Source organism: Carex rostrata, chromosome 4 (genome assembly GCF_964058835.1).
Source record: "Carex rostrata chromosome 4, lpCarRost1.2, whole genome shotgun sequence".
Taxonomy (NCBI): Eukaryota; Viridiplantae; Streptophyta; class Magnoliopsida; order Poales; family Cyperaceae; genus Carex; species Carex rostrata.
The window spans coordinates 14,799,639-14,822,436 of record NC_135921.1 but is presented as its reverse complement, the minus strand read 5'-3'; the positions used below and the strand labels follow the sequence as shown (position 1 = coordinate 14,822,436).

Here is a 22,798-nt window from a genome sequence, read left to right as displayed (position 1 = left end):
AATAAAAAGAGCAAGCATAAAAAAGAGACCATGTACCAAACATAAAAAAGAGCATAGATACTGTCATGTGGTTCATTCAAGCATTCAATTCGAAAATTTCACCACCGAAGCATCGCCAACCTTTTGACAAACAGCGATACTGTCATGTGGTTTAACAAGAAACAACACTTTCAGCTATTGTTCTAAAAGTACCAGTAATCATACTTTCTCCCAAAAATATTTTTGTAATAATAATTAACACAAACAGCACAGGTGAAGAACTCATTATCCTAAAATGTTGCATTATTTCAAATCCCGTTAACATCCTGGCAACAAAAGTTATAAGAAAGCCTCTCTCACTTATTCTTTTGAGAACAGATAAACAAAGATCCAACAATAAAACAGAAGATAACTAACAGCCCCCACTATCCATATAAAACTAAGATATAATGACAAGATATATCATACATATCACATGTTATATGCAGATATATCCTCCATCTATTATTTTTTATTCACTTGGGAGGAAAGAAGATAGCGTCAGAGGTGCGTTTGGAGAGAAATAGCTGCTCTAATTCAGATGTGGTGCCAAATGAAGCCTCCAGTGCTTGAGGAGAAATTGCTTTCCAAACTGATGTCCTCCCGGCCAAGTGACTAAACACAGGGTGCATTTCCAAAATAATAATTATAGTTATATAATTAATGCATATAAAATACCAAATTGACCTAAAATGAGGAGTTTATATGAATTACTTTGGAGTAGTGATGATAGAGATCTGAACCACTCCATGCCCTCAGGATCAGCAATTTTTGATACAACAAAAAACCTCGGCACAATAAACAGCAGGCCTCCTGATACCTGTCTCAACTCTCAAGCACCCGTTTCCCATCTATCCCCACCACCTGCACCCTCCCGCTTCCTTTCTACACATACGTCACCTGAAACCATCACAATTCCAATTTCAGATAAAAGAATTAAAAATAAAATTTAACCTGACAGTTACGTACCAGTAGTGCCGTACCGTACTGAGAGAGAGAAAGAGAGAGGTGAGAGCGAAAGAGAAGGAGAGGAGTCGGGTCGCCTCTCTCTCGCCTTAGGTTTTCGCCAGAAGGAGAGGGGTCGGGTCGCGTCTGGGGTTTAATTGGAGACGTCCATTTCAGAAATTTGGCGTGCTGAAATGTAAAGGGGGCTAACTGGAGATGTCCAGTTCCGCAGTTTTAACATCTCATCATCGCTGATTTACTCTATTTTTGAAGCAGATCGGAGGGTCAGAAACGTGAATTAAAACATGCTGTTTAATTCGTGAAGTAGGATAGCATTACTCATATATGTATATGTATATGTATATATGTGTATATAATATGTATAACTCATTTTTTTTATAATATATGTATATGTATATAATATTTATGTATATGTATATATAAATATATATGTATATGTATATAATATGTATGTATATGTATATGTATATGTATATTTTTTTTTATTATTTTTTTTTAGAGTTTGGAGAAAGAAAATATCCATGGTTTGATTTTTTTTATAAACTCATTTTTTTTAATAATATATGTGTATGTATATATAATATAATATATGTATATGTATATGTGTATGTGTATGTGTATGTGTATGTGTATGTGTATGTGTATGTGTATGTGTATGTATATATATGTATATGTATATATGTGTATATAATATATGTATAACTCATTTTTTTATAATATATGTATAATATATGTATATTTATATAATATTTATGTATACACATATACATAAATATTATATACATATACATATCTATACAAATACATATATTATACATATATTATAAAAAAAATGAGTTATACATATATTATATTATATATACACATATATTATTAAAAAAAATGAGTTTATAAAAAAAATCAAACAATGGATATTTTCTTTCTCCAAACTCTAAAAAAAAAAAAAAAATATCCTGGCCGCAAAAAAAATCTGCGCTCCGAATAAAAAATTCTAAAAAAAAAAAAAAAAAAAAATTCGGGATGCAAATTTTTTCCGCGGCCCGGAATAAAAATTCCGGAGTGCAAAAAAAATCTGCGGCCTGGGTATTTTTAAAATTTCACTCAAAACATGGTTATTTTTAATAAATTTTTTTTTTTTTTTGTATTTTTAAAAAAATCGGCTGCATATAGTAACTTCTATACCCTATGTTTTGTTGTGGCCTAAAGCTAAAGAGGCCTAAATTGGTTATTCCAACTTAGATCGGTCTAAATTATTCATGTTTGGTTGAGACCTAAAGTTAAATCATAGCTTAAACTATTCCTTATTTGATTAGAGTTGGTGAAGGACTAATTATATAATATTAATATATTAATAATAACTATAATATATTGTAATATTATCGGAGTTTAGGCCTATCCTTAAATAGATCGGTGGAATGACTGCTCCTTATTTTACAGAGATTTCTATATAAATAGATCCTATCCTTAAATAAAAAAATAATAAAAACCTAATGAAAACGATGATCATCATTTATTTATTTTGTGGTGATTATTCTCGAGGTGTGAATATCATTTAAATATATTTCACATATCCATGATCAAATATTAGAGCCCTCACAACACATAAATCGTTTCATTTTGGAATACAAAACAAAAATAATTTTATGGTTCAATTCGTAAAAGATATAGACGATCATCAAAATGATAGAGAAAAAATATATTTAATATATATTGAATTCATTTTGTTCGTAAAAATGAGACAGAACTTAAAAGAAATTATCTTAAAAATGACATATGCATAAAGATATTTATACTTTTAAAAATAGGCAAATAACAGAAGCCATTGACAATGCACAGACGGGCTTCCTTAAAAATAGGCAAATAACAAAGAGCTTCATCTATGCCCAACAGGCCCTAAGCAGAGCAAAACAACAAAGGACGCCGATGGCTCTATATATAAGGCAGACATAAAAATTAAAGGCTTTCGATACGGTCAGCTGGGACTTCATGTTAAGAGTTATGGAGAATATCGGATTTCCAAGCGCATGGCTCACGTGGATCCGGCAATCAGTTTTACCAGGAACCTCATAGGTCATAGTAAACAGACTTCTAGGAAAGAACATCATACTGAAAAGAGGAGTTCGACAAGGCAATCCGCTCTCACCATTAATCTTCATCATTGCAATGGACTTCCTGAATGCGTTTCAATTGCAGGCAGACTGGTCCTCTTGAATGCGGTTCTATCAGCATTGCCAACTTACTTCATGATGGTTCTAAAACTGCCAAAATGGGTTATCAACCAAATAAATAGAATCAGGAAAAAGTTTCTATGGCACGGAGTAGGGGAGCACTCAAGCAAAATGAACATGGCTAATTGGGAGATGGTTTGCAGATCGAAAATGTATGGTGGACTTAAGGTAGTAGACTTAGTAGGCTTTAACAAAGCTTTGCTAATGAAGTGGTGTTGGTACTGGCAAAAGCCTCAACAAAGAATGTGAAAACCAATTTTTCAAGGGACAAGTCTTAACAACAACCTACTACCATTTTCACCACTATTCACCGGTGCACTGTAGGCTAGTCAACAATTTTGAGAAGGAGCGGTAACACACATCTATGAACAAAGAGACTAGATATCACTCTGGAGCCACAATTGGGGACATGGATTCTAACCGCTATAAAAGGATTTTTTTGTACTAGTGAGGGGATGGCCGATAACAAATATGTGTCTCATATGCCACTGTGAGGCAGAATCAGCAAGGCACATGGTAGGAGAGTGCTCCTTTGCAAAAGAAATGTATTGGCTCATGGATATAGATAGGCAAATGAGGCTTCGGCTAGTTGAGTCACTCACGCAAGGAATCAATAAAAAGGCTAGAGGAACGCTACTAATCGCAATGTTTGTCATATGGAGGGAGAGATGTGTAAAGATTTTTTCTTTTACTTCTAGCTCAATTTTTTCTTGAGCAACTTCTGTTTTGTTTTTGCACATGCAGTTGTAACCCTTTTGTAACCGCGATTATTAATCAAATATGGGCATGACTCTTATTTTTTCTCAAAAAAAAAACTTTTAAAATATATAAATATTAATTCTCTATATAAAGTTGTGCAATTTATACAAATTGAAAATTTTAGACGAAGAAATAGAGTCCATCTTGTAATCTTAGAAACTTGATAGAAAAATCATTGCTCTCTAAAAGTGTGTTATTTTCGGTATTTGTGAAATAGGAAGTAGGAATCATCTAATAATCAATTTGAAGACCACCATACTAACCTATGCACGGTCAATCCCAATTCCCAACTAATGTAGCAAAAACAACCTGCGCGTATCTACCAATACCATAAATGGAGGGAAGAGAAGGGGGGCATTCGAGCGGCATCAAATCAAAAATCGATCAGATATCTATTTATTGGTCGGAGGATGAAATAGCTAGTCGCTTTCTCTTCTTAATATTTATGTACTGTTGAGACACAAAAAGAGATAAAAAAAAAAAAATCTAATTTTATTGTGATATATATAAGAAGATCGGATTAGATTCTCGAAATATTGTCGTACTTTCTGGAGGAGCAAATAAATTGATCGAGGCCAGCATGTACAATTTTAGTTGTAATTGAGCTATTAAAACTCTTGGGCTTTTTTCGGAGCCTAGTTTGATATGAACAAATCGATAATTCTTCGACAGTGCTCGATCTTTTCCTCCTCAAATAATTAAAGGCCCAAATCGATTTTGGACATCTTGCCCAAATTACTGAGCTGAAGAGGGTTTCAGCCGAATAATTGGATTATTGTTAATGTCAAATTAAGGAATATGTAATTAGGAGGAGCAATAAATAGATCTAAGGCATGCACATTTAGACAGATACAGGGATTGAAGCAAAATAGCAAATTGTACTGTTTCGATGCTATTTCAATAAAATGAAACAGGTGGTGCTGTGTAGCGCCTTGTTTTTTTTTTTTTTTTTTTTAAAAAAATGTCATTGTTTATGCTCTGTCATGTAGCAGGGCAAAAATAAGCACCTTATGTATAGTTAGATTTTTACAAATCACTCTAATTAACATTTTAATTAGCCATACCATGTTGTACAGAATTTTTTTTTAAAAAAAAAAAAAAAAAAGTTGATATATATACTATCAAGCTGCATGCAACAATCAAATCCAAAATTAGCGCATGCGGTAGGGATAATGATAATATCCGTTTATGCATCCACTGGTTGTTCTTAGATGGTTTTAGGTATCTAAATTTGCAGTACAAGCAGGTATTTTGGAGTCATTGTTCCTATAAAAAAACAGTAATAAAAAAAGGACCTACCAAAATATGTAATTCTATTATAAGTTGGTCGAAATAAAGAGACTTATTCCAGTTCGAAATAAAAATAGAGAGGGGAAACAATTAGGGATTCTATCTGCAGCTAATAATAGCAAAAGAAATTAAGTGCATGTAACCCACTTAACTATAAAAGCAAGGGGGTTCGAGCCCTTTGCCTTCTTCAATTCAACTGCACGGAACAGAGCGTTAGCTCCTCTGTGCTGCAACGAGTTCTAAAGAGAGAGAGAAAGTTATCAGGAGACATGGCGGTGGATGCAATGGATGATATAAAGAACGAGAATGTCGATCTCGTAAGTACTAATACAAACCTTGTCATGGCGTATTAATTAAATTAAGACTTAATTTTCTAGTTTCCTTATTCGTTGTTTTTTTCTTTTTCTTATGTTTTCTTTTCGGTGCATTGATCGATCTTCCAGGAAAGACTTCCTCTGGAGCAAGTCTTTCAACATCTCAATTGCAACAGGGAAGGTCTCACAACCGCCAAAGGGGAGGAACGCCTCAACGAATTTGGTCCCAACAAGCTCGAAGAGAAGAAGGTTAGTCTAACCTTGTTTGTAATCATTTAAGAGAAAATATTTTCTCTTGCACGTAATTTCTATCGAACCGCTATTATCAATTTGTTCACACGGATGTCATTAATCATTGAAATGATATTTTATTTCCTAATAAATCAATTTGATACTACATTAGAGTTGACCTATTTTAGGAACACTAAATCGGATTATCACCACTTTTTACTAATTAAGGACTGTATTGTATTGCTCTATGACTCTATTTTTAGCTCTCACCTTAATTTTTTATGATTTGTTATTCCTCTGTTACTTTTCCCCTTATTCCATAATCGATTATGTGCTGCCTTTTGTATACACCAACAGACTTTCAAAGAAATAGTTAAAATAGAAAATTGATGTAGCAACATGTAATTTATCATTTTTGCTTGCACTAGTACTTCTCCTGCTTTTTTGCTCATTAAACCTTGTATTATCAATTTATCATAGAAACATTAGTGTAAATTTGTACTATTTTTTTTCGTAAAAATCATTATTTGATCTCTTAGACATAAGGAATTATCTTATTCTGTCTAATATATCTGTACTGTTTTGTTTATTTTTGAATTCATCATTATTTTTTATGAAAAAAAAATAATCTTTTTCAATCTATAATTACGTACAATCCAACTATTCATGGATACGTTTTCTTATGCATGAATTTTTTTTTTAATAATCGTGTGAAAAGCAACTTGACCAGCAACACAAATATCTGATCTTCATTTGGCTTAAGAAAAGGTCCTATGATGATCTCTCATGAAATAATGTTTGATATTGTGATTTATTCTAGTTATGTTAATTAGTTGGGCAGGTTACATTTTTAATGTCAGAGGAAGAGTACGATAAGCAATACAATTAATGCTTTAAATATTATACCTTTTTATTTTTATTTTTATTTTGTTTTGAGCAGGAGAAGAAGATTCTCAAATTTCTCGGGTTCATGTGGAACCCCCTTTCATGGGTCATGGAAGCGGCAGCGGTCATGGCCATCCTTCTTGCCAATGGAGGGGTAATACTTCTTCTCCTCTAATTCAAATTTACTAATTAACATTTTTTATTTCTTTTCTTTTGATAATGGTTTTCTTATATTTTTGCATGGTGACAGGGTAAGCCTCCGGATTGGCAAGATTTTGTGGGTATTGTTGTCCTTCTGATAATAAACTCTACAGTTAGTTTCATAGAGGAAAACAATGCCGGTAATGCCGCAGCTGCCCTCATGGCCAGTCTTGCTCCCAAGGCCAAGGTGAGCCATTAATTCTTCAATTAAAGTTTTTTGAATAAAATTCACATAAGCTGCCCATTTAATATTCCAATAAATGCCTTGTCTTTTCTTTTTCTTTTTCTTTTTCTTTTTCTTTTTCATTTGACAGGTCTTGAGGGATGGTAAGTGGTCAGAACAGGATGCATCCATCTTGGTTCCTGGTGATATCATCAGTATCAAGCTCGGTGACATCATCCCTGCTGACGCACGTCTCTTGGAAGGTGATGCCCTAAAGATCGATCAGTCGGCCTTGACAGGTGAGTCCCTCCCGGTGACAAAGAATCCTGGTGAAGCAGTCTACTCCGGATCAACATGCAAACAAGGAGAAATAGAGGCTGTGGTTATTGGTACTGGTGTCCGTACTTTCTTTGGCAAGGCCGCTCACCTTGTCGATAGCACCAACAATGTGGGACACTTCCAAAAGGTCCTAACCTCCATCGGGAACTTCTGTATCTGCACCATCGGTATCGGTATAGCTATTGAGATTGTTGTCATGTATGCTGTTCAGCATCGTTCATATCGCAAAGGAATAGATAACCTCTTGGTCTTGCTTATCGGTGGGATCCCTATCGCAATGCCTACCGTCTTATCTGTGACTATGGCTATCGGGTCTCATAAATTATCTCAGCAAGGAGCCATCACCAAGCGGATGACAGCCATTGAGGAGTTGGCTGGCATGGATGTGCTTTGCAGTGACAAAACAGGCACTCTTACTTTGAACAAGCTTGAGGTTGACATTATGCAAATTGAGGTCAGTTTAACAATGGACTTTGTTTTCCTCTTCTCCATTTTTTTATAGGGTAACTTGGTAGAAATTCTTGTCAGTTAAAATGGTCGCCATGGTTTGAGCTCAAACTCATTTGGTTTTGAACAGGTGTTCTCTAGAAACACGAATAAGGATATGATTTTGTTGTATGCTGCAAGAGCTTCGAGGGTTGAAAACCAAGATGCTATCGACACTTGCATGGTTGGAATGCTTGCGGACCCAAAAGAGGTACTCATTTTTGGAGCAATTTATACTTTTAGATAACAATTGTATTAAATCTCGAGCTAATATATCAAAATAACATTTTTATTTGTCTACAGGCACGTGCAGGGATCCAGGAAATTCACTTTTTCCCCTTCAATCCCGTTGACAAGCGCACTGCAATTACCTACATCGACTCTAATGATGGGAGATGGCACCGTGTAAGCAAGGGAGCCCCAGAACAAATAGTGAACCTCTGCAACTTGAAAGAAGATCAAAAGAAAAGGGTTCATGGAATTATTGACAAATTCGCCGCGCGTGGCCTCCGCTCGTTGGCCGTGGCAAGACAGGAAGTGCCGGAGGCTACCAAGGAAAGCATTGGTGGGCCTTGGGAGTTCATGGGCTTGCTTCCTATATTCGACCCACCAAGGCACGACAGTGCTGACACTATCAAGAGGGCACTTCAACTCGGAGTGAATGTCAAGATGATCACTGGCGACCAATTGTCTATTGCCAAAGAGACTGGCCGCCGCCTTGGCATGGGCACCAACATGCATCATTCGACTGCTCTTTTGAGTTCCAAAGGCGATCAAGTAGTAAATGCTGGAGTGGCAATTGATGACCTCATCGAGGAAGCCGATGGCTTTGCTGGAGTGTTCCCAGGTTTGAAACATATATATAGACTCCTTACTTTTGTCAAATAAAATCAAGTGTAAAATGCTTTGAGAATTTATGTCTGACATTCTTCTTATCCTTTTTTGAAGAGCACAAGTACGAGATCGTGAAGCGGCTTCAAGATGGGAAGCACATCTGTGGTATGACTGGTGATGGTGTGAATGATGCACCAGCATTAAAGAAGGCTGATATTGGCATTGCAGTGGCTGATGCAACAGATGCAGCTCGCAGTGCCTCAGACATCGTGCTCACTGAGGCTGGACTGAGTGTCATCGTTAGTGCTGTCCTGACCAGCCGTTGTATATTTCAACGCATGAAAAACTACACAATCTATGCAATTTCCATCACGATACGTATTGTTTTAGGCTTTCTTCTCCTTGCTCTCATTTGGCGTTTTGATTTCTCGCCTTTCATGGTCCTCATTATTGCTATACTCAATGATGGCACCATTATGACCATATCGAAGGATCGTGTGAAGCCCTCTAAGTTGCCTGACTCCTGGAAACTCAAGGAGATATTTACTACTGGAATCGTGCTCGGAACCTACATGGCCATCATGACCGTTGTCTTCTATTTTGCTGTCCACAATACCGATTTCTTCACTGTATGTAGTATATATATCCACTTATTCTATTATCCATAACTCACTTCAAAGTTCAGATCATCTATTATTAATTTACTTATTTATGGAGCTCCAAAATTTGATAAGGCATAAATTTAAACATGCAAAGCCAACATTTCCTTACACCATCAAATATTCCAATCCTTAACTCAAGACTTGTGTTTAATTTTTGAAATGTAGAATTTGTTTGGCGTAAGGTCAATCAGAAATAGCGAAGAGGAACTCATGGCAGCAGTCTACCTCCAAGTAAGCATTATTAGCCAGGCTCTTATCTTCGTTACACGTTCCAAGACGTTCTCATGGCTGGAGCTGCCCGGTCTCTTGCTTGTCGGTGCCTTTATTGCTGCACAATTGGTAATGTCATCAAGTCATGTACATATATAGTTTGCTATATATATAGTTTCATCGTTTCTCTTGCCTAACTATGAGGTGTCTCCCATATCATATAGCTGGCCACTATAATTGCTGTGTATGCATCGTGGTCCTTTGCCCGAATCAAGGGATGTGGATGGGGATGGGCCGGCATCATTTGGGCATACAGTGTGGTCACTTACATCCCCCTAGACTTTCTCAAATACTTCAGCCACTATATCTTGAGCGGCAAGGCCTGGGGCAAACTACATAACAAGGTAACCTCAGTTTTCATACAATACTGTTCCATTTTGGCCTGAAAAAACATATTAACTAAAATGTACACTAAGTTTCTGGGTAAATTGAATTTTTAGACGGCCTTCACAGCAAAGAGGGATTTCGGAAAGGGTGAGAGGGAGGCAGAATGGGCCCAAAATCAGAGAACAATACATGGTCTCAAGACAGTGGAGCCCCCTCTTCCCTCTCAACAACAGAGCACCTATGGAGAATTGTCTGAGATCGCAGAGCAAGCCAGGAGACGTGCGGAGCTTGCCAGGTTTGTATCATATATACACATGCATGCTAACAAAAATATTGAGCACACTATATATATATATATATATATATATATATATATATATATATATGAATTTATTTTTCTTATGATATGATCTTAACCAGTGCAATTAACTCATGAATTGTAGGCTTAGGGAGCTTCACACTTCCAAGGGAAAGATTGAGGCTGTAGTGAAACGCCAGGGGCTAGACATTGACAATGTCCCGCAGCACTACACTTTGTAAGGATGGAGAGATCATATTTTTGTCATTAATTAGGTCTCAAGGAATTAATTGTGGGTGGATGTATTACTTGTTAGTAATTAGCTTTTCTTTTTTTTTGTTGAACAAACATTAGCTACTAGTTGATCTTTGTTTAGGAAGATAATTTGTTTTTTTATATTCCCAAAATGTTAATTTAATTATTATTTCGATTGATGTCATGCATGTCGTTTAGCTTATTACTCAAAATGACTTGCTGTACACAAGTCATTAAGACTTAATTCTTGTGTTGCTTCCACGGATAATGCATAATTTAGACATTGTTCACGATAAATTGAGGAGACTACATTAATTTGCTTATCAATTACTATTACTTTTCTCTGTCTTCTAGCACTGTGAAGAAAAAACCAAACAATAACCTATGTTAAGAAGAGCCTCTTTGAAGTTTTACCTTTCTGTAAATAGGCGTTATTTAAAGAAGAAGAAGAAGAAGACGAAAACGAAAAGGTGGTTGGAAAATTGTGATTTGTGAGAGTGAAAAAAGTTAGAGTTCCCTAAAATTAAAGAGTGAAAAAAGACAAAAAGGTGGTTGGAAACTTGGAGAATACTAATCTAATAAAAATAAAATTATATTTTTTGCTCACAATTTAAGTAATGTAGAAATAGTACACCATAAAGCAATTTGGAGCAAATTTTATATATATGTTTTTTATTGATGTAGTTCCTCAATCAAGGACCCTTAACAATATAACAATGTGAGTGTACAGAAAAGTAATGTTAACGTGTTCGTAGACCTTTCTTTTAATATCCATCCACATGTGACTATGTGAGTTGAGAAAAGTAACACGTTAAGAGCAGAAAATGGAACCATCTACAAATGGAGGGGGGGGGGGGGGGAGTGCCAGCTTTCTTTATTATATAATGAGGATTGAGGAAGGAATCATGCGCGGTCCAATGGACATCTCACAAATTTTGTTGTCCTTTATATATATATGTGGTGGGCGGTTTAATTGAACATGGCAGAATCTTTGCCAGGGCAGCATGCTGGCCTTCAAATCATTCAACTAATAAACCCAACAGAAAAAAAAAAAAAAAATGATAGAGGTCCAAACAAAGCTTCCAGTTCAATTTACAATAAAAGGCCTCTTTCTTTTCCAATCAATAAACTCAAAAGGAATCACGCTCTCTTCACAAGAAATCACAGCTTGTGATGTCAATTTCCCAACCAAGCCATGGTAAAGCAATCCCCTCGCACCTAACCCTCCAACCAACCAAAACATGCAGTCACTTCTATCCCCTATTAGGTCATTCAAACAGCCAAGAAGTGGCAACGACCCATTATCGGTCAATGGTGGCATTGCTCTTAGACCAGCCTTTGCACCAACAGAGGACCATTTCGTAATTTCTGGATAAAAAACTGAGGCCTTGGATTGTAACTCTTCTGTTGCTCGAGAAGCTTCTTCTTTGGAGACATTCTGATCATGATTTTTAGAGTTCCAATCCCATGTGGATCCCATGTATACATGTCTCGGGCCTTGGAAAGCAAGCCATGCATCTGATAATATTGAAGGGCTTTGATCAGCATACTCTCCGCTACAAAGTAAAAAAATAAAAAATCATATATCAGCCACAGAGATTTTTCTGGTAGTAGACTGGTACTGATGCTGTTGATTCCTTTCCTGCTAAAAAAGGATAGTACCTGGCAGGAGTTGGCAAATGGAGGTCCGCAACAATCCCTCGACAAGTTCTTAGAGGGAGCTTCCCTGAAAGCTCTGGGAGTGTGTTTACTCTGGCTCCAAGACAAACTATCACCGAATCATACTCCCCTGTCAAGTTGGCATAACTAGTCTCAGAATTAATGAAAACAACAAATTATGGCGGCAGTGGCTGGTTATTGGTATGTGGTTTTACACTAGATAGATAAAATCATATTCTATGCCCACAATAAAAATAAATAATAAATAATAGATAAATAGATAAAAAAATAAATGCCTAAATAAATAAAGAGAAGGGAGTTTCTCAGCAAAAACCCTTTTTTTTTATACCACAGGACATATTCAGAAACATATGGAAGTGAATGAAACTTCTAATGACAAATTTATAGAAGACAGTGATGCCGTTACGAAAATGAATGTAAGAATAGAATTACAATGACCTGATAATTGCTGAAGATTGCTAACATGTTGCATGCTCAAATTAATTATTCTTTCCTGGCCATGTAATTTAGATTCATTGTTTGCTAGGTTTTGACATGCACTGAACAATGCCTGTAACAAAACAAAAAAAAGAAAATGGATTGTAATGGCTTTCATGAAGAATAAAAAAAAAAAAAAAAAAAAAAAAAATCAATGTAGTTGAGAAAAGGAATAAATGAGACCTGTAGATATCTCTTCGGGTGAATGCTCATAGCCAGAGGCATATATATAGCAAGGTCAAATGGAGCACATAATCCAGGAATTAGAGACTGAGCAGCTTTCTCATCTAGAGTTTCTAGAACGCAACTCTCGAGGCAACTCAGAGCATTCTAATTGCTTAAATAAGAAATAGCGAAGTCAACAAATTGCCCATAAGTAATAACATATGGCAATTACCCAAAGCTGCTTAACATACCTTCATTAGGAATTCAACATTCTTCACACTAGTAGCAGGTCGCAATATTCCCCTAAAATAATGCTTGGTCAAGTAAAAGATTCCTTTTGATAGTGGATGTGTTGTTGTGACATAGTTATTGTTCTTAGTGCAATTATGCTTAGTATAATAATATAAGTTGAGCAATCCTTTTGCCCGAAATACCCTTATTGGAGCACCGAGTATCCTCTGGTGATGTAAAAAAGTATCTTGGGAAAAAAAATAGAAATAAAGACTTGCTAGAAAGCATGTAAAAAATAATGCAATCACATTAACATTGTTATACATATTTTGCAATTAGATCACTCCAATAAACATTGTTATAGTAACTGACCTGTTGTATTGCAGGCTATCCATTTTTTCTTTGTAACTTGGTGTTTGGAAGGTCATCTCAGTTAGTTTAGATTAATGTATAGATTACACTTCATGTCATTAGTGAAAGTACTTATGCTAAGATGGACAAATTTTAAATTTAATTTTAACTGGACGCTTTATATTTTAGGAGGGTAAACACATGGTCTACCTAGGTAGCATTGACAACAAAACTGAGCAGGATTACCTGCAATTAAATCCTGTATATCAAATTTTTAAGTTTGTAGTAAAAAAATTACCTTCTCAAAACAATACTTTCCTCACTTCTCTGAGCATTATTTGCTTCTTCAGCAACAGCTACTAGCTCTAAGCATTCTTTCCAAAATTCAGCCCCCTTCCACAGGAGCTTAGCTACATTTGAAAATAACAGACTCAGTCCTTTTGAGTGCCAATACCTAATTTGATGATATCATGTTTGATTGGATCTTAGAGTAGTATATAAGAAGAATGCTAAGGTAGAGTAGATAAAACCTTTTGGAGAGTATGGATGGAGAAGGCCACCAGCCACACCAGAGGCACCTCCACCAATTCCATTTTCATCAAATATATCCACGCAAACATGAGATCCCTTCTGACTATGCTACATGAGTTCACAAAACAGAAAATAAATAAATAATAATAATAATTACAATCCATCACCCACCCCATAATTTTTATCAAAAGCGAGAGGGAAGACTGAAGAGAAAGTTTACCTTGAGAAGATGCCAAGCAACAGACAGGCCAGCAAACCCGGCACCAAGAATAGCGTACCTCGAACTAGAAAGAGACATGGACATGGAAATGGAACGCCTCCTTCTTCGAGAGTGAGCTCCGGAGAGAAGAGGGATTAGAGGGTTAGGGTTTTGAAGTGGGTTTATGAGGGAATACGGGAGGCCACTGCCACTCGCAGTCACAAAATCCAATGGCGGCGCCATCGCATGAATAATCAATTTTTTTTATTGTATGATTGTATCCCAAATAAATAAATTTCCAGTTACTTTTGCTTTAATTCACCAGACCAAATTTCTCAATAAATAAATTTCCAGGTATCTCCGATGTCTACGATTATCTACGGTACCGGAACCTAATTTGAAATATGGATCCGTTTTGCGATTCGTGCTGGAATAAACAGAAGAAGAGTCAAAGTCAAATTTCATTCTACACGGTCCGATACCTTGTTGGGATGATGATTGATGATATTCACACCAATATAATTTTTAAATATTTTGATAAATAAACAAGTTTATCTCTCCATTTGTTTCTCAATCAAACACTTATCTGTTTCTTTTCTTAATTAACAAGTTTCTTAAATATCTACTTCTTCTAAATTTTATAGCTTTCATTCATGTTATTTTATAATTGTATACTATACAATCAAAAGAAGAAGAAATTATTTAGCATGTTAACTAACTAAATTTTAAAATAATATGCCTCAATTATAACTTAGATTTTTTTAGCTGTAATTATTTTCTAGTTTTAATTATCTTACTCAATTGATTGAAAATTATATTGACAGTATATTTTTGTTAGCTGTAAATTATATAACTTAACTAAATACTTAGATAATTTTGATCTTTTCAATTAATAAAATCTACAATTTATTATCTATTAATTTAATTATAAGTTTTTTTATTGATAAATTGATTTTTTTATCTCGTTAATTATTGTCTTCCGTTCTTTAGGAAAGAAATGCATCTAGAGAGAGATTTTGATTTTCGAAATAAAGTAAATCATAATCATTAAATTAAAGAAAGTATTTATTGCATAATCAAATAAGACAAGCTATAACAACAATAAAGGAGAGACAAAGTTGTCTATACACTTAAATTTTTTGAAACTGTTGTCTTAATAAAAAAAAATAGTAGTGTTAAAATCAAAACCCCTTCTGATCTATTAATTTCACTTGAACAGCTTATTCGTGATTCGTTCACAGCTATTATATTTGGAACTTCCAAATAAGTATCCAACTTTACAAAAAGAAGTTCGTTACATTAAAAAAAAATACCCAAAAAGAAAGGATGAAACATAATATAAAGAAACTTTAGCTCGTATAACATTTGAAAAATCAACGACATAGAAATTGTGTACACTAAATTAGAAACGTCTAAATAATTCAAATGGCTTTTTTTTCCTCCTGCTTCTATTTTCTGAATTCATTAATAACAAAAAATTAAAAATTTATGTGCCAAAATAAAACAGTTAGAAGTGAAAATAATTCTCTACATGCACATAAAAATATTATCATTTTAAATTTTATTTTTACATCCACAATATATTCATATTAAATTTTAGAACCATGGTTATTTATCCGTCACTATTGCAACCATGCTTTACTGTCGTTTCATTGGTGTTTTGAAAATTGTCCACCTTTTTTTAATCCTTTTTTGAGAGAACACTTTTCCTTGTGACTTTTTTTTTTTTTTTTTGAGAGAAGACTTTCTTATGAATATTCATTTTTTTGTCAAATTAATAATTGATAAAATTGTCAACATCAACTTAAATTGAAGGGGTAAACTGCTTGTGAATTGTGAATTAGCACCAAGTCCACAAGTCATACTGGATAGCATAAAGTAGAAACTGCACATTAGCTTTGTCAGAAGACAACCCAAAACATCCTAAAACCCAATTACAAGCACAGCTGCACAGGTGATACAGCTAACAAAAAATAGACATCAGTACCTCACTATCTTAATCATACAACATGTTGGCAAATGGCATACAAGGGCATGACAACTAGTATTAAAGTCTTCCTAGGAAAACAAATTAAGCAGTGCGGATAACATCAACATTTCCGAACAATGACACGCCTTTCTCTCTTGTACTCAACTTCATCTCTCTGATGCATAATCAAAAGAGCCCTTCTCACCTAATTCACGGTAAAAGAAAACAAAACAACAGTTAGCTAGAAAGATTATTAGCTCAGTAATTAGAATTGAATTATATCACTGGACAACTATGACTTACTATTGACTCATTCATTCCCATCCGTGTTAAGTCATCCATCAACCGCCTCTCTGATATGTGGCTCCCAATGCCCATTCTTCTCTTTATTTGTGTCTCAGCTTGCTACATCCGAAGATGAAATTACAATTTAGTCCAGAGTCATATTCACAATCATTGCCAGAAAGAGAGAACAAGAGTGACATTTTTTCAAACCTTGATTTCATTAGCAATTTCAGGAGTGAAGTTCATGTGTTCATTAATTCCAGAACGAGCAGCATCCACAGTAGAAACATTGAACAATCTAAATGCCTCTTCAACATGCTCCTGTGTTGCAACAGATGCTCTGTAAAGAAACAAAAAAATATATGCATTACATGATATTTAAGAAAGTCTGTGAAAGACATAACTATCAACTGGGATTGCTTAGAACTGCACTTACAGTCTCATCCTTGCAAGTGATTCGCTCAATCTTATTATAGCTTCAAGCTGTCTCACTGTAATAGGAATTGTGGCCACCTTTCCTGTCTCATGAGCTTGTTGCCTCATTTTCTACAAGTCAGATTAAGAGTTGTCACTGTAATACTTACGAAATAGCAGGCAAAGAAAAATAATATTTTTCCGCTGCACCATACAAAATCTCAAAATGTACTCCAATCCCCTTCTCTCACCCGATCTTTTATTCTATTGGTTGTGTTTTGAAGAACCAAAATAACCAGCATTCATTTGCAATGAGAAAGCATACCTGTCTGACCTCCACATATTTGTTCTGTAGCATTTCAGAAGCCTTCTCTGACAGCCTTGGCTGGCAAGTTGACCGACAATATTTAATGTACCTTCAAATTTTTAGTTCAAAATCATATATTAGAAAAAACAAAAAAGAAAATTATCCTACAAATACTGAATTCCATGCACTCCCAGTTAAAACACAAACCACACATCCCCCCCCCCCCACCCCCTTCCGGGCCCCACATTCAGGGGACATTCTGGATTGAGGACAGTTGGTACCCAATTGAAAATTTTTGCAACTTAATACAACAAAAAATACTACAAGTCCTAAATTTCTAGTTCAGATCAGCACCATCATGGCCAAATACATATTCTGGTGTTCAGTATCAGTTTTGTCATATAGAAATAGTTAGCCTCAGCCCTTTATTAAGTGGCTTAATATTAGCAAACCTAGTTTATTTTTGGATCTTGGCTGTTACCAGCATTTGGATTCTCTATGTCTTTCTGTTATCTTTTGGTTGGATGTTGATATACGGTGGCACTCAGAGGTTATTCTCTGTTGGAACACTGGATGATGTAATTATATTATTTCAGTAATATGAAATGGGCAGATATCCTTTTTTTTTTTTTTTTAAAGTATCAAAATTCTTGAATCTAAAAAAAATTACCTCTTAAGCCAATTTAGCTCCTCCATAACAGCAAAGCCCTTGCTGCCACCTGAACTTTTTGTGTGCACCCCAATGACATGACTAGCAATAATCTGAAATGCACAGCATAGTTTAAATTCAATCTATTGGAAAACATTAAATACAGAAAAAATAAGCCATTTAAAAGTAAGATGTTTAAATATATCAGTACAAATATGCTGACTACCCAAAGTATTCTAGAAGCAAGATTTGAAAAAAAAAAATTATTGGCATCAAGCCATCAATACAAAATAAGCAATTTAAATTGAATAACAGAAAAGCTTAAATATTTGAAACAAACATAGTATTGTACCTTGTCTTGTTCTACACTTCTGATGTCTTTGACAATGAAGATTAGATCAAACCTCGAGAGAATTGTTGTTTGCAAGTCAATATTATCTTGTGCTGTCTGAAATCAGAAGAATAAAAAGCAAGAAAAGAAGGTACTCTGTAAGCAAGTTCATTATCATGTCGGGGACAACCAAACCATCTATCAATTGGTACAGCGTACCATAAATAACTTCAGGGTTTTTATTGAATATAAATCTCTTTGCATGCTTTTAAACAGGTTGCATCAGTGCTCCTTTGTCTCGGGTATGCCCAGAATGGCAATGGTACGAGAGTATAATTGCAAAGGAAAAGAACAAAACAAATAAAGGAACCTTAAGATCGTCATAACGTCCAGAAATTGGATTAGCTGCTGCCAGAACAGAAGTTCTTGAGTTTAAAACTGTTGTAATCCCCGCTTTCGCGATAGATATGGTTTGCTGCTCCATGGCTTCATGGATAGCAACCCTATAAAAAATAAGTGCTAAGAGCATTGAAACTAAGAAAATAATACAGAAGTACTTCAATATTGGAGATTGCATAATAATTACCTGTCTTCTGGCCTCATTTTATCGAACTCATCGATACAGACAACTCCACCATCTGCGAGAACCATGGCTCCTCCTTCCAGATAAAACTCACGCTGAGGAAAAATAGAATTAGGAGTTATTAGAACACCCAAGTTGCCTCAATAAAACATAGCTAGTTGGCAAGTATTTCAACAAGGCATATCTGATATTTTTGCAATGTTTAGATTAATATTAAATTTTTGTGGTTTTGCAATGGCTGAAATGAAACTTTTCCTATTATAAATAATGTTACTACCGAGCTTCCATCACGGATCACAGATGCAGTAAGTCCAGCTGCTGAAGAACCTTTTCCTGACGTGTAAACTGCAATAGGTGCAGTCTTTTCCACAAACTTCAGAAACTGTTGAATATTGTAGCAAAAGTTATTTGATTATGCAAATATTAAAAACAAATTACACCTATGAAGTGGTTTGGTAAATGGCTGACCTGTGATTTGGCAGTCGAAGGATCACCAAGTAATAAGACATGAATGTCACCTCTTAGGCGGACCCCGTCTGGCAGTCTCTGCATTGAACAATAGACCAATTAAGTAATTATCCAGTAATGTCACCTTTGATATTAGTCATGGATTGGAGGTGGAATGACGGGGCTACAAACCTTTTTCGATCCGCCAAATAACAAACAAGCTAATGCTTTCTTCACATCATCGTGTCCATAAATAGAAGGTGCAATTAGCTGACATAGATCGGAGTATGCACTAGGCTTCTGTGCAAATTCCTTGAAGCGTATCTCCTATGATGGCAGTCAAGAATTAGGACAACTATTATATTTTAATTGGCTACAGTACCTTTAAATATAAAGATACGATAATGAAAATCATTAAATAACCAAGAAAAACATCACAGATACAAACATACGGGCTGCGGTTGTACACTTTGGAAGCAGCCATATCTCAATCCTGACAAAAATTTAAAAAATATATATATATAAATAAACCTCATCCATAGTGAAGGTAGAGGGCCCACTTGAGTTTGTCTCACGATCCTGCTCCAAGCCTACAACCCTTATATATGGCTGTTTCACTCCAACAGCACCTTTCTGATTTCTGGGGGAACAAAAAGAAAATAGTTATCACATAAAACAAAAAACAACACCAACCAACTGATCCTGGACATAGAAACAGCATAGGAGCCCTCAAAGGTACAGCACAGCACAGCACCAATATTGTAACTGTGTAGAATAATTTATCATGAGATTTAAGATGATAGAGTTGCTTTGACTAGGATCTTACGTGGTGGACGCTTGGTACACACTGTAAATGCCAATCACAGTAAGTCTTGTGCCTGGTACAATGGTCTGAACAAGGTGACGATCCACTGAAAGAAGTACATTTCTGGGAAGCTCTCCAGTTGGCACATCCTATAACAGACAAAAAATACAACATATTATAACTAAAACAACTTGGTTGCAACACCATCTTGAGTTTTTTCATTAAAAAAATACAATATTGTACCTCTGGATTCTCTTGCAATTTTAAAGTTTGGAGATCCACATACTTGCTCTTATCTGGAGCCACAATCCAGGGGTCTAATGGGCATGGATCTTCTCCAACCTAAGGAAATAATGCCTGATGGGTTAAACTCTGACAATAATCTGTCTATAGAATAATCGAGCACACTAACTTTAAATTTTTCAAAGTTCTCAGAAGAAATAAAAACTTATGGGATCATTCCTGAAATTTACACTCTTATTGCCAACTTGCAGTTATCTAATCAAACAAATCCTAACATAATATAAGAGTAATCAACTTGAAAAAATAGAATAAGCAAACAAGGTAAGCTAGTGAATGAGTACCGCTGGTTGGTGATCACACGAGCGAGGCACAAGGGCCCCACCAAGGCCAGCTCGGCAGGGCACCGTTTTCAAGTTTCTACAATTCTTGCATACAAGAGTCACATGTGTTGCCTTGGCCTTCACCCTTGAGGCAGCTATAACTATGCCAGCTATTTTAACAAGCTTCGACATGTAGTCAGCCTAAGATTTGAAAAAAAAATGACAAACTTAATTGTAATATAGATGTTTACAAATGAACCCGCACATCTCAGAACCTTGTCCGTATCAGAAATTAGCTGAAGGAAAGTATATGAAAGCATTTGAAATTAATTACTTTTCACAATTATCTCTAAACAGTTCCTTTTTTTATAATGGAACTTCAATTTAAACCCAAACTTTGGTTTAACAATCCACATCATTACTGGACATTAGTATTCTTACAGAACTATCAAAATTAGTAGATTCAATGTTTAATTAGTATATTTGGCATTATGAAATAAGAAAACCGACCCCAGTTAAACGCATTGAGATGCAATTTTCCTTGGATGAGAGAAAAATCTGAACATCTCCAGTCACAGGCTCCTCCATTTCTCCAGTCTCACCAGCAACCTTTGATCTGAGGCTTGCAAGTATCTCAGAAGCAGCTGTTTCAAACTGTTCAGGCAAAGAATAAAAGCTACAAATTAAAATCATTATTATAGATAAGCCAGCTATATGTATTTCTAGGGTTAATTACAAAGAAAGTATAATTCTCTATATAACATAACTGGTTTTATAAAGAGATGTACAGCTTTTTTCTGTAAATTTCTAATTAATGCATACCAAGGGAAGGTATTCTGCAGGGGAGTTGCGAAGCTTTTCCGAGAGCTCTGAGTCAAAGGCATCAAGGTCCTCTAGAGCCACTGTAAGGTGCTCTGGGTTGTGCACTAAGCTCTCACTGCAAAAGCGTACACAGATAAAATTATGATTTATCAAGTTTGGCATAATTTTTTGGTAGCTCCTCAAAAATTTGATTATAAAAGGTCAAGAGACAACTTCAGCTATTATTCTTTAAAATTTGGAAATTCCATATGTAAACTGCAAACTGAAAACAAAAGTGCCCTTGTTGGCAGTTTAAAGAAAATAAGTTATGCTCCTACTGTCTCTTTAACAGTTTTTTTTTTTCGTTTGGAAGATCCCCAAACTAGCCCTCCTCTCTAGATCAAGTGATGGCTCAGGTTACACATTCATCATCATTTATCTCTACATAAAGGATAAATAAGCAGGAGTTGTGTGTGCATTCTCAAAGAAACTAGTAACAGAAGGGTCCAACACTCCAACTGATGTTGACCATGACTTCCATAAATGCGACATTTATTTATTAGCAGGATCATGCAATATAGTTTTGGTGTTTGCCAGGGTAACTAAAATTGTTCCAAAGATGTTAATCTTAATAACCTTATAATCCTAGAAAGTGATTTGGGGTTCAGATTAAAATTGTAATTTTTTAACAGGTTAAAGTGCAAACGAGAAAATATAGAAAAAAGAAGTTATAGGGTTGTGGAATGAAGATGATTACCGATAGGGAAAATCTCCCTTGGATCCGTGGAAACCACGGATGAACTCCTTGAATTTGCGCAAAGCGGCATGAGGAGTGACTGAGTTGTTCTGGTCGGGATCGCCTCCTCTTGGGAACTGAGCCTGGTCACTGAAAAACACCGCGCCTTCATCCCAGCCCGACATCTCTCTCTGTCTCTCTTCTTCTTCTTCTTCTTCTTCTTCTTCTTTTTTTAATCTCTCTCTCTCTCTCCCTAGGTTGGAATGAGAATCAGATCTGGACTGCAACTGCAACTGGAGAGGGAAAAGGGGAGGATACTCGGAGTGGGGTTTTTGGCGGGAAAGGGGAGGAGATATGGCGGGAAGGAAATGACGGAACAATTGTATTTGTAGATGCTGCGAGACCTGGGCCGCCGCTTCCGCAACCCCCTTGGACAAGGGACAAGGGACAAGGGACAAGGGGTTTTCTGGGCTTGTCGCCTCTTTGAGGATTGATAAAGGAATAGACAAATAGTTAATTGAGGCCCATAATATCAGTGATAGAAAAATCGTTTTAAATCATGTTAAACTTTAACCAAGGCCCAACCAGCCCGTCACTTTTAATTTTATTTCTTATTGCCTCTCTCTCTCTCTTTACATAATTACATATTTACAATTACACACAAAGTATAGCACTATATACTGTTACACTGGACCAATTTCAGTGACTCGCTACACCACTTCATAGGGGATTTGGACTAAGATGACAA

At 35.6% G+C, this 22,798-nt stretch overlaps 3 protein-coding genes and 1 long non-coding RNA gene across 5 annotated transcripts; 1 reads left to right on the top strand and 3 right to left on the bottom strand.

The window, feature by feature from the left end:
- Positions 1–234: 234 nt before the first annotated feature.
- LOC144552785 (uncharacterized) lies at positions 235–1,115 on the bottom strand. 2 transcript variants are annotated; one of them, XR_013511238.1, is made up of 3 exons: positions 1,002–1,115; positions 733–918; positions 235–633 (listed from the first exon to the last, which is right to left on the bottom strand). It is a non-coding gene; the product is annotated as an uncharacterized LOC144552785 (long non-coding RNA). The 2 variants fall into 2 exon arrangements; XR_013511237.1 differs by having other exon boundaries at positions 733–1,105.
- A 4,393-nt stretch (positions 1,116–5,508) lies between these two features.
- On the top strand, positions 5,509–10,585 carry LOC144553604 (plasma membrane ATPase-like). Its single transcript, XM_078301836.1, has 12 exons — positions 5,509–5,578; positions 5,705–5,824; positions 6,747–6,845; positions 6,942–7,079; positions 7,207–7,848; positions 7,972–8,091; positions 8,184–8,727; positions 8,829–9,343; positions 9,542–9,715; positions 9,811–9,990; positions 10,087–10,268; positions 10,417–10,585. The coding sequence occupies exons 1-12, from the start codon at positions 5,531–5,533 to the stop codon at positions 10,511–10,513; spliced, it is 2,859 nt and encodes a 952-aa protein (XP_078157962.1). The 5' UTR covers positions 5,509–5,530; the 3' UTR covers positions 10,514–10,585.
- Positions 10,586–11,494: 909 nt separating this feature from the next.
- LOC144553600 (uncharacterized) lies at positions 11,495–14,432 on the bottom strand. Its single transcript, XM_078301830.1, has 8 exons — positions 14,182–14,432; positions 13,961–14,069; positions 13,729–13,840; positions 13,100–13,151; positions 12,867–13,013; positions 12,645–12,756; positions 12,189–12,315; positions 11,495–12,082 (listed from the first exon to the last, which is right to left on the bottom strand). The coding sequence occupies exons 1-8, from the start codon at positions 14,401–14,403 to the stop codon at positions 11,614–11,616; spliced, it is 1,350 nt and encodes a 449-aa protein (XP_078157956.1). The 5' UTR covers positions 14,404–14,432; the 3' UTR covers positions 11,495–11,613.
- A 1,577-nt stretch (positions 14,433–16,009) lies between these two features.
- On the bottom strand, positions 16,010–22,419 carry MCM5 (Minichromosome maintenance (MCM2/3/5) family protein). The gene is made up of 19 exons (XM_078301828.1): positions 22,072–22,419; positions 21,336–21,450; positions 21,024–21,167; positions 20,535–20,714; positions 20,194–20,292; positions 19,972–20,099; positions 19,677–19,785; positions 19,338–19,472; positions 19,167–19,244; positions 18,976–19,080; positions 18,702–18,793; positions 18,486–18,618; positions 18,137–18,232; positions 17,806–17,897; positions 17,154–17,244; positions 16,851–16,960; positions 16,625–16,754; positions 16,433–16,534; positions 16,010–16,334 (listed from the first exon to the last, which is right to left on the bottom strand). Exons 1-19 carry the CDS (start codon positions 22,233–22,235, stop codon positions 16,251–16,253), a joined length of 2,187 nt encoding a protein of 728 aa, XP_078157954.1. The 5' UTR covers positions 22,236–22,419; the 3' UTR covers positions 16,010–16,250.
- Between the last annotated feature and the right edge of the window lie 379 nt (positions 22,420–22,798).

Coding starts and splice junctions, on each gene's coding strand:
- LOC144553600 (XM_078301830.1), bottom strand. CDS start 14,403: ATGGCGCCGCCATTGGATTTTGTGACTGCGAGTGGCAGTGGCCTCCCG. Junction 14,070..14,181: donor TTGCTTGGCATCTTCTCAAG/GTAAACTTTCTC, acceptor GAACTCATGTAG/CATAGTCAGAAGGGATCTCA. Junction 12,757..12,866: donor ACCCGAAGAGATATCTACAG/GTCTCATTTATT, acceptor GTTTTGTTACAG/GCATTGTTCAGTGCATGTCA.
- LOC144553604 (XM_078301836.1), top strand. CDS start 5,531: ATGGCGGTGGATGCAATGGATGATATAAAGAACGAGAATGTCGATCTC. Junction 8,728..8,828: donor CTTTGCTGGAGTGTTCCCAG/GTTTGAAACATA, acceptor CCTTTTTTGAAG/AGCACAAGTACGAGATCGTG. Junction 9,344..9,541: donor ACAATACCGATTTCTTCACT/GTATGTAGTATA, acceptor TTTGAAATGTAG/AATTTGTTTGGCGTAAGGTC.
- MCM5 (XM_078301828.1), bottom strand. CDS start 22,235: ATGTCGGGCTGGGATGAAGGCGCGGTGTTTTTCAGTGACCAGGCTCAG. Junction 17,898..18,136: donor GAAGTGTAGAACAAGACAAG/GTACAATACTAT, acceptor TGTGCATTTCAG/ATTATTGCTAGTCATGTCAT. Junction 16,755..16,850: donor TCACTTGCAAGGATGAGACT/GTAAGTGCAGTT, acceptor GTTTCTTTACAG/AGCATCTGTTGCAACACAGG.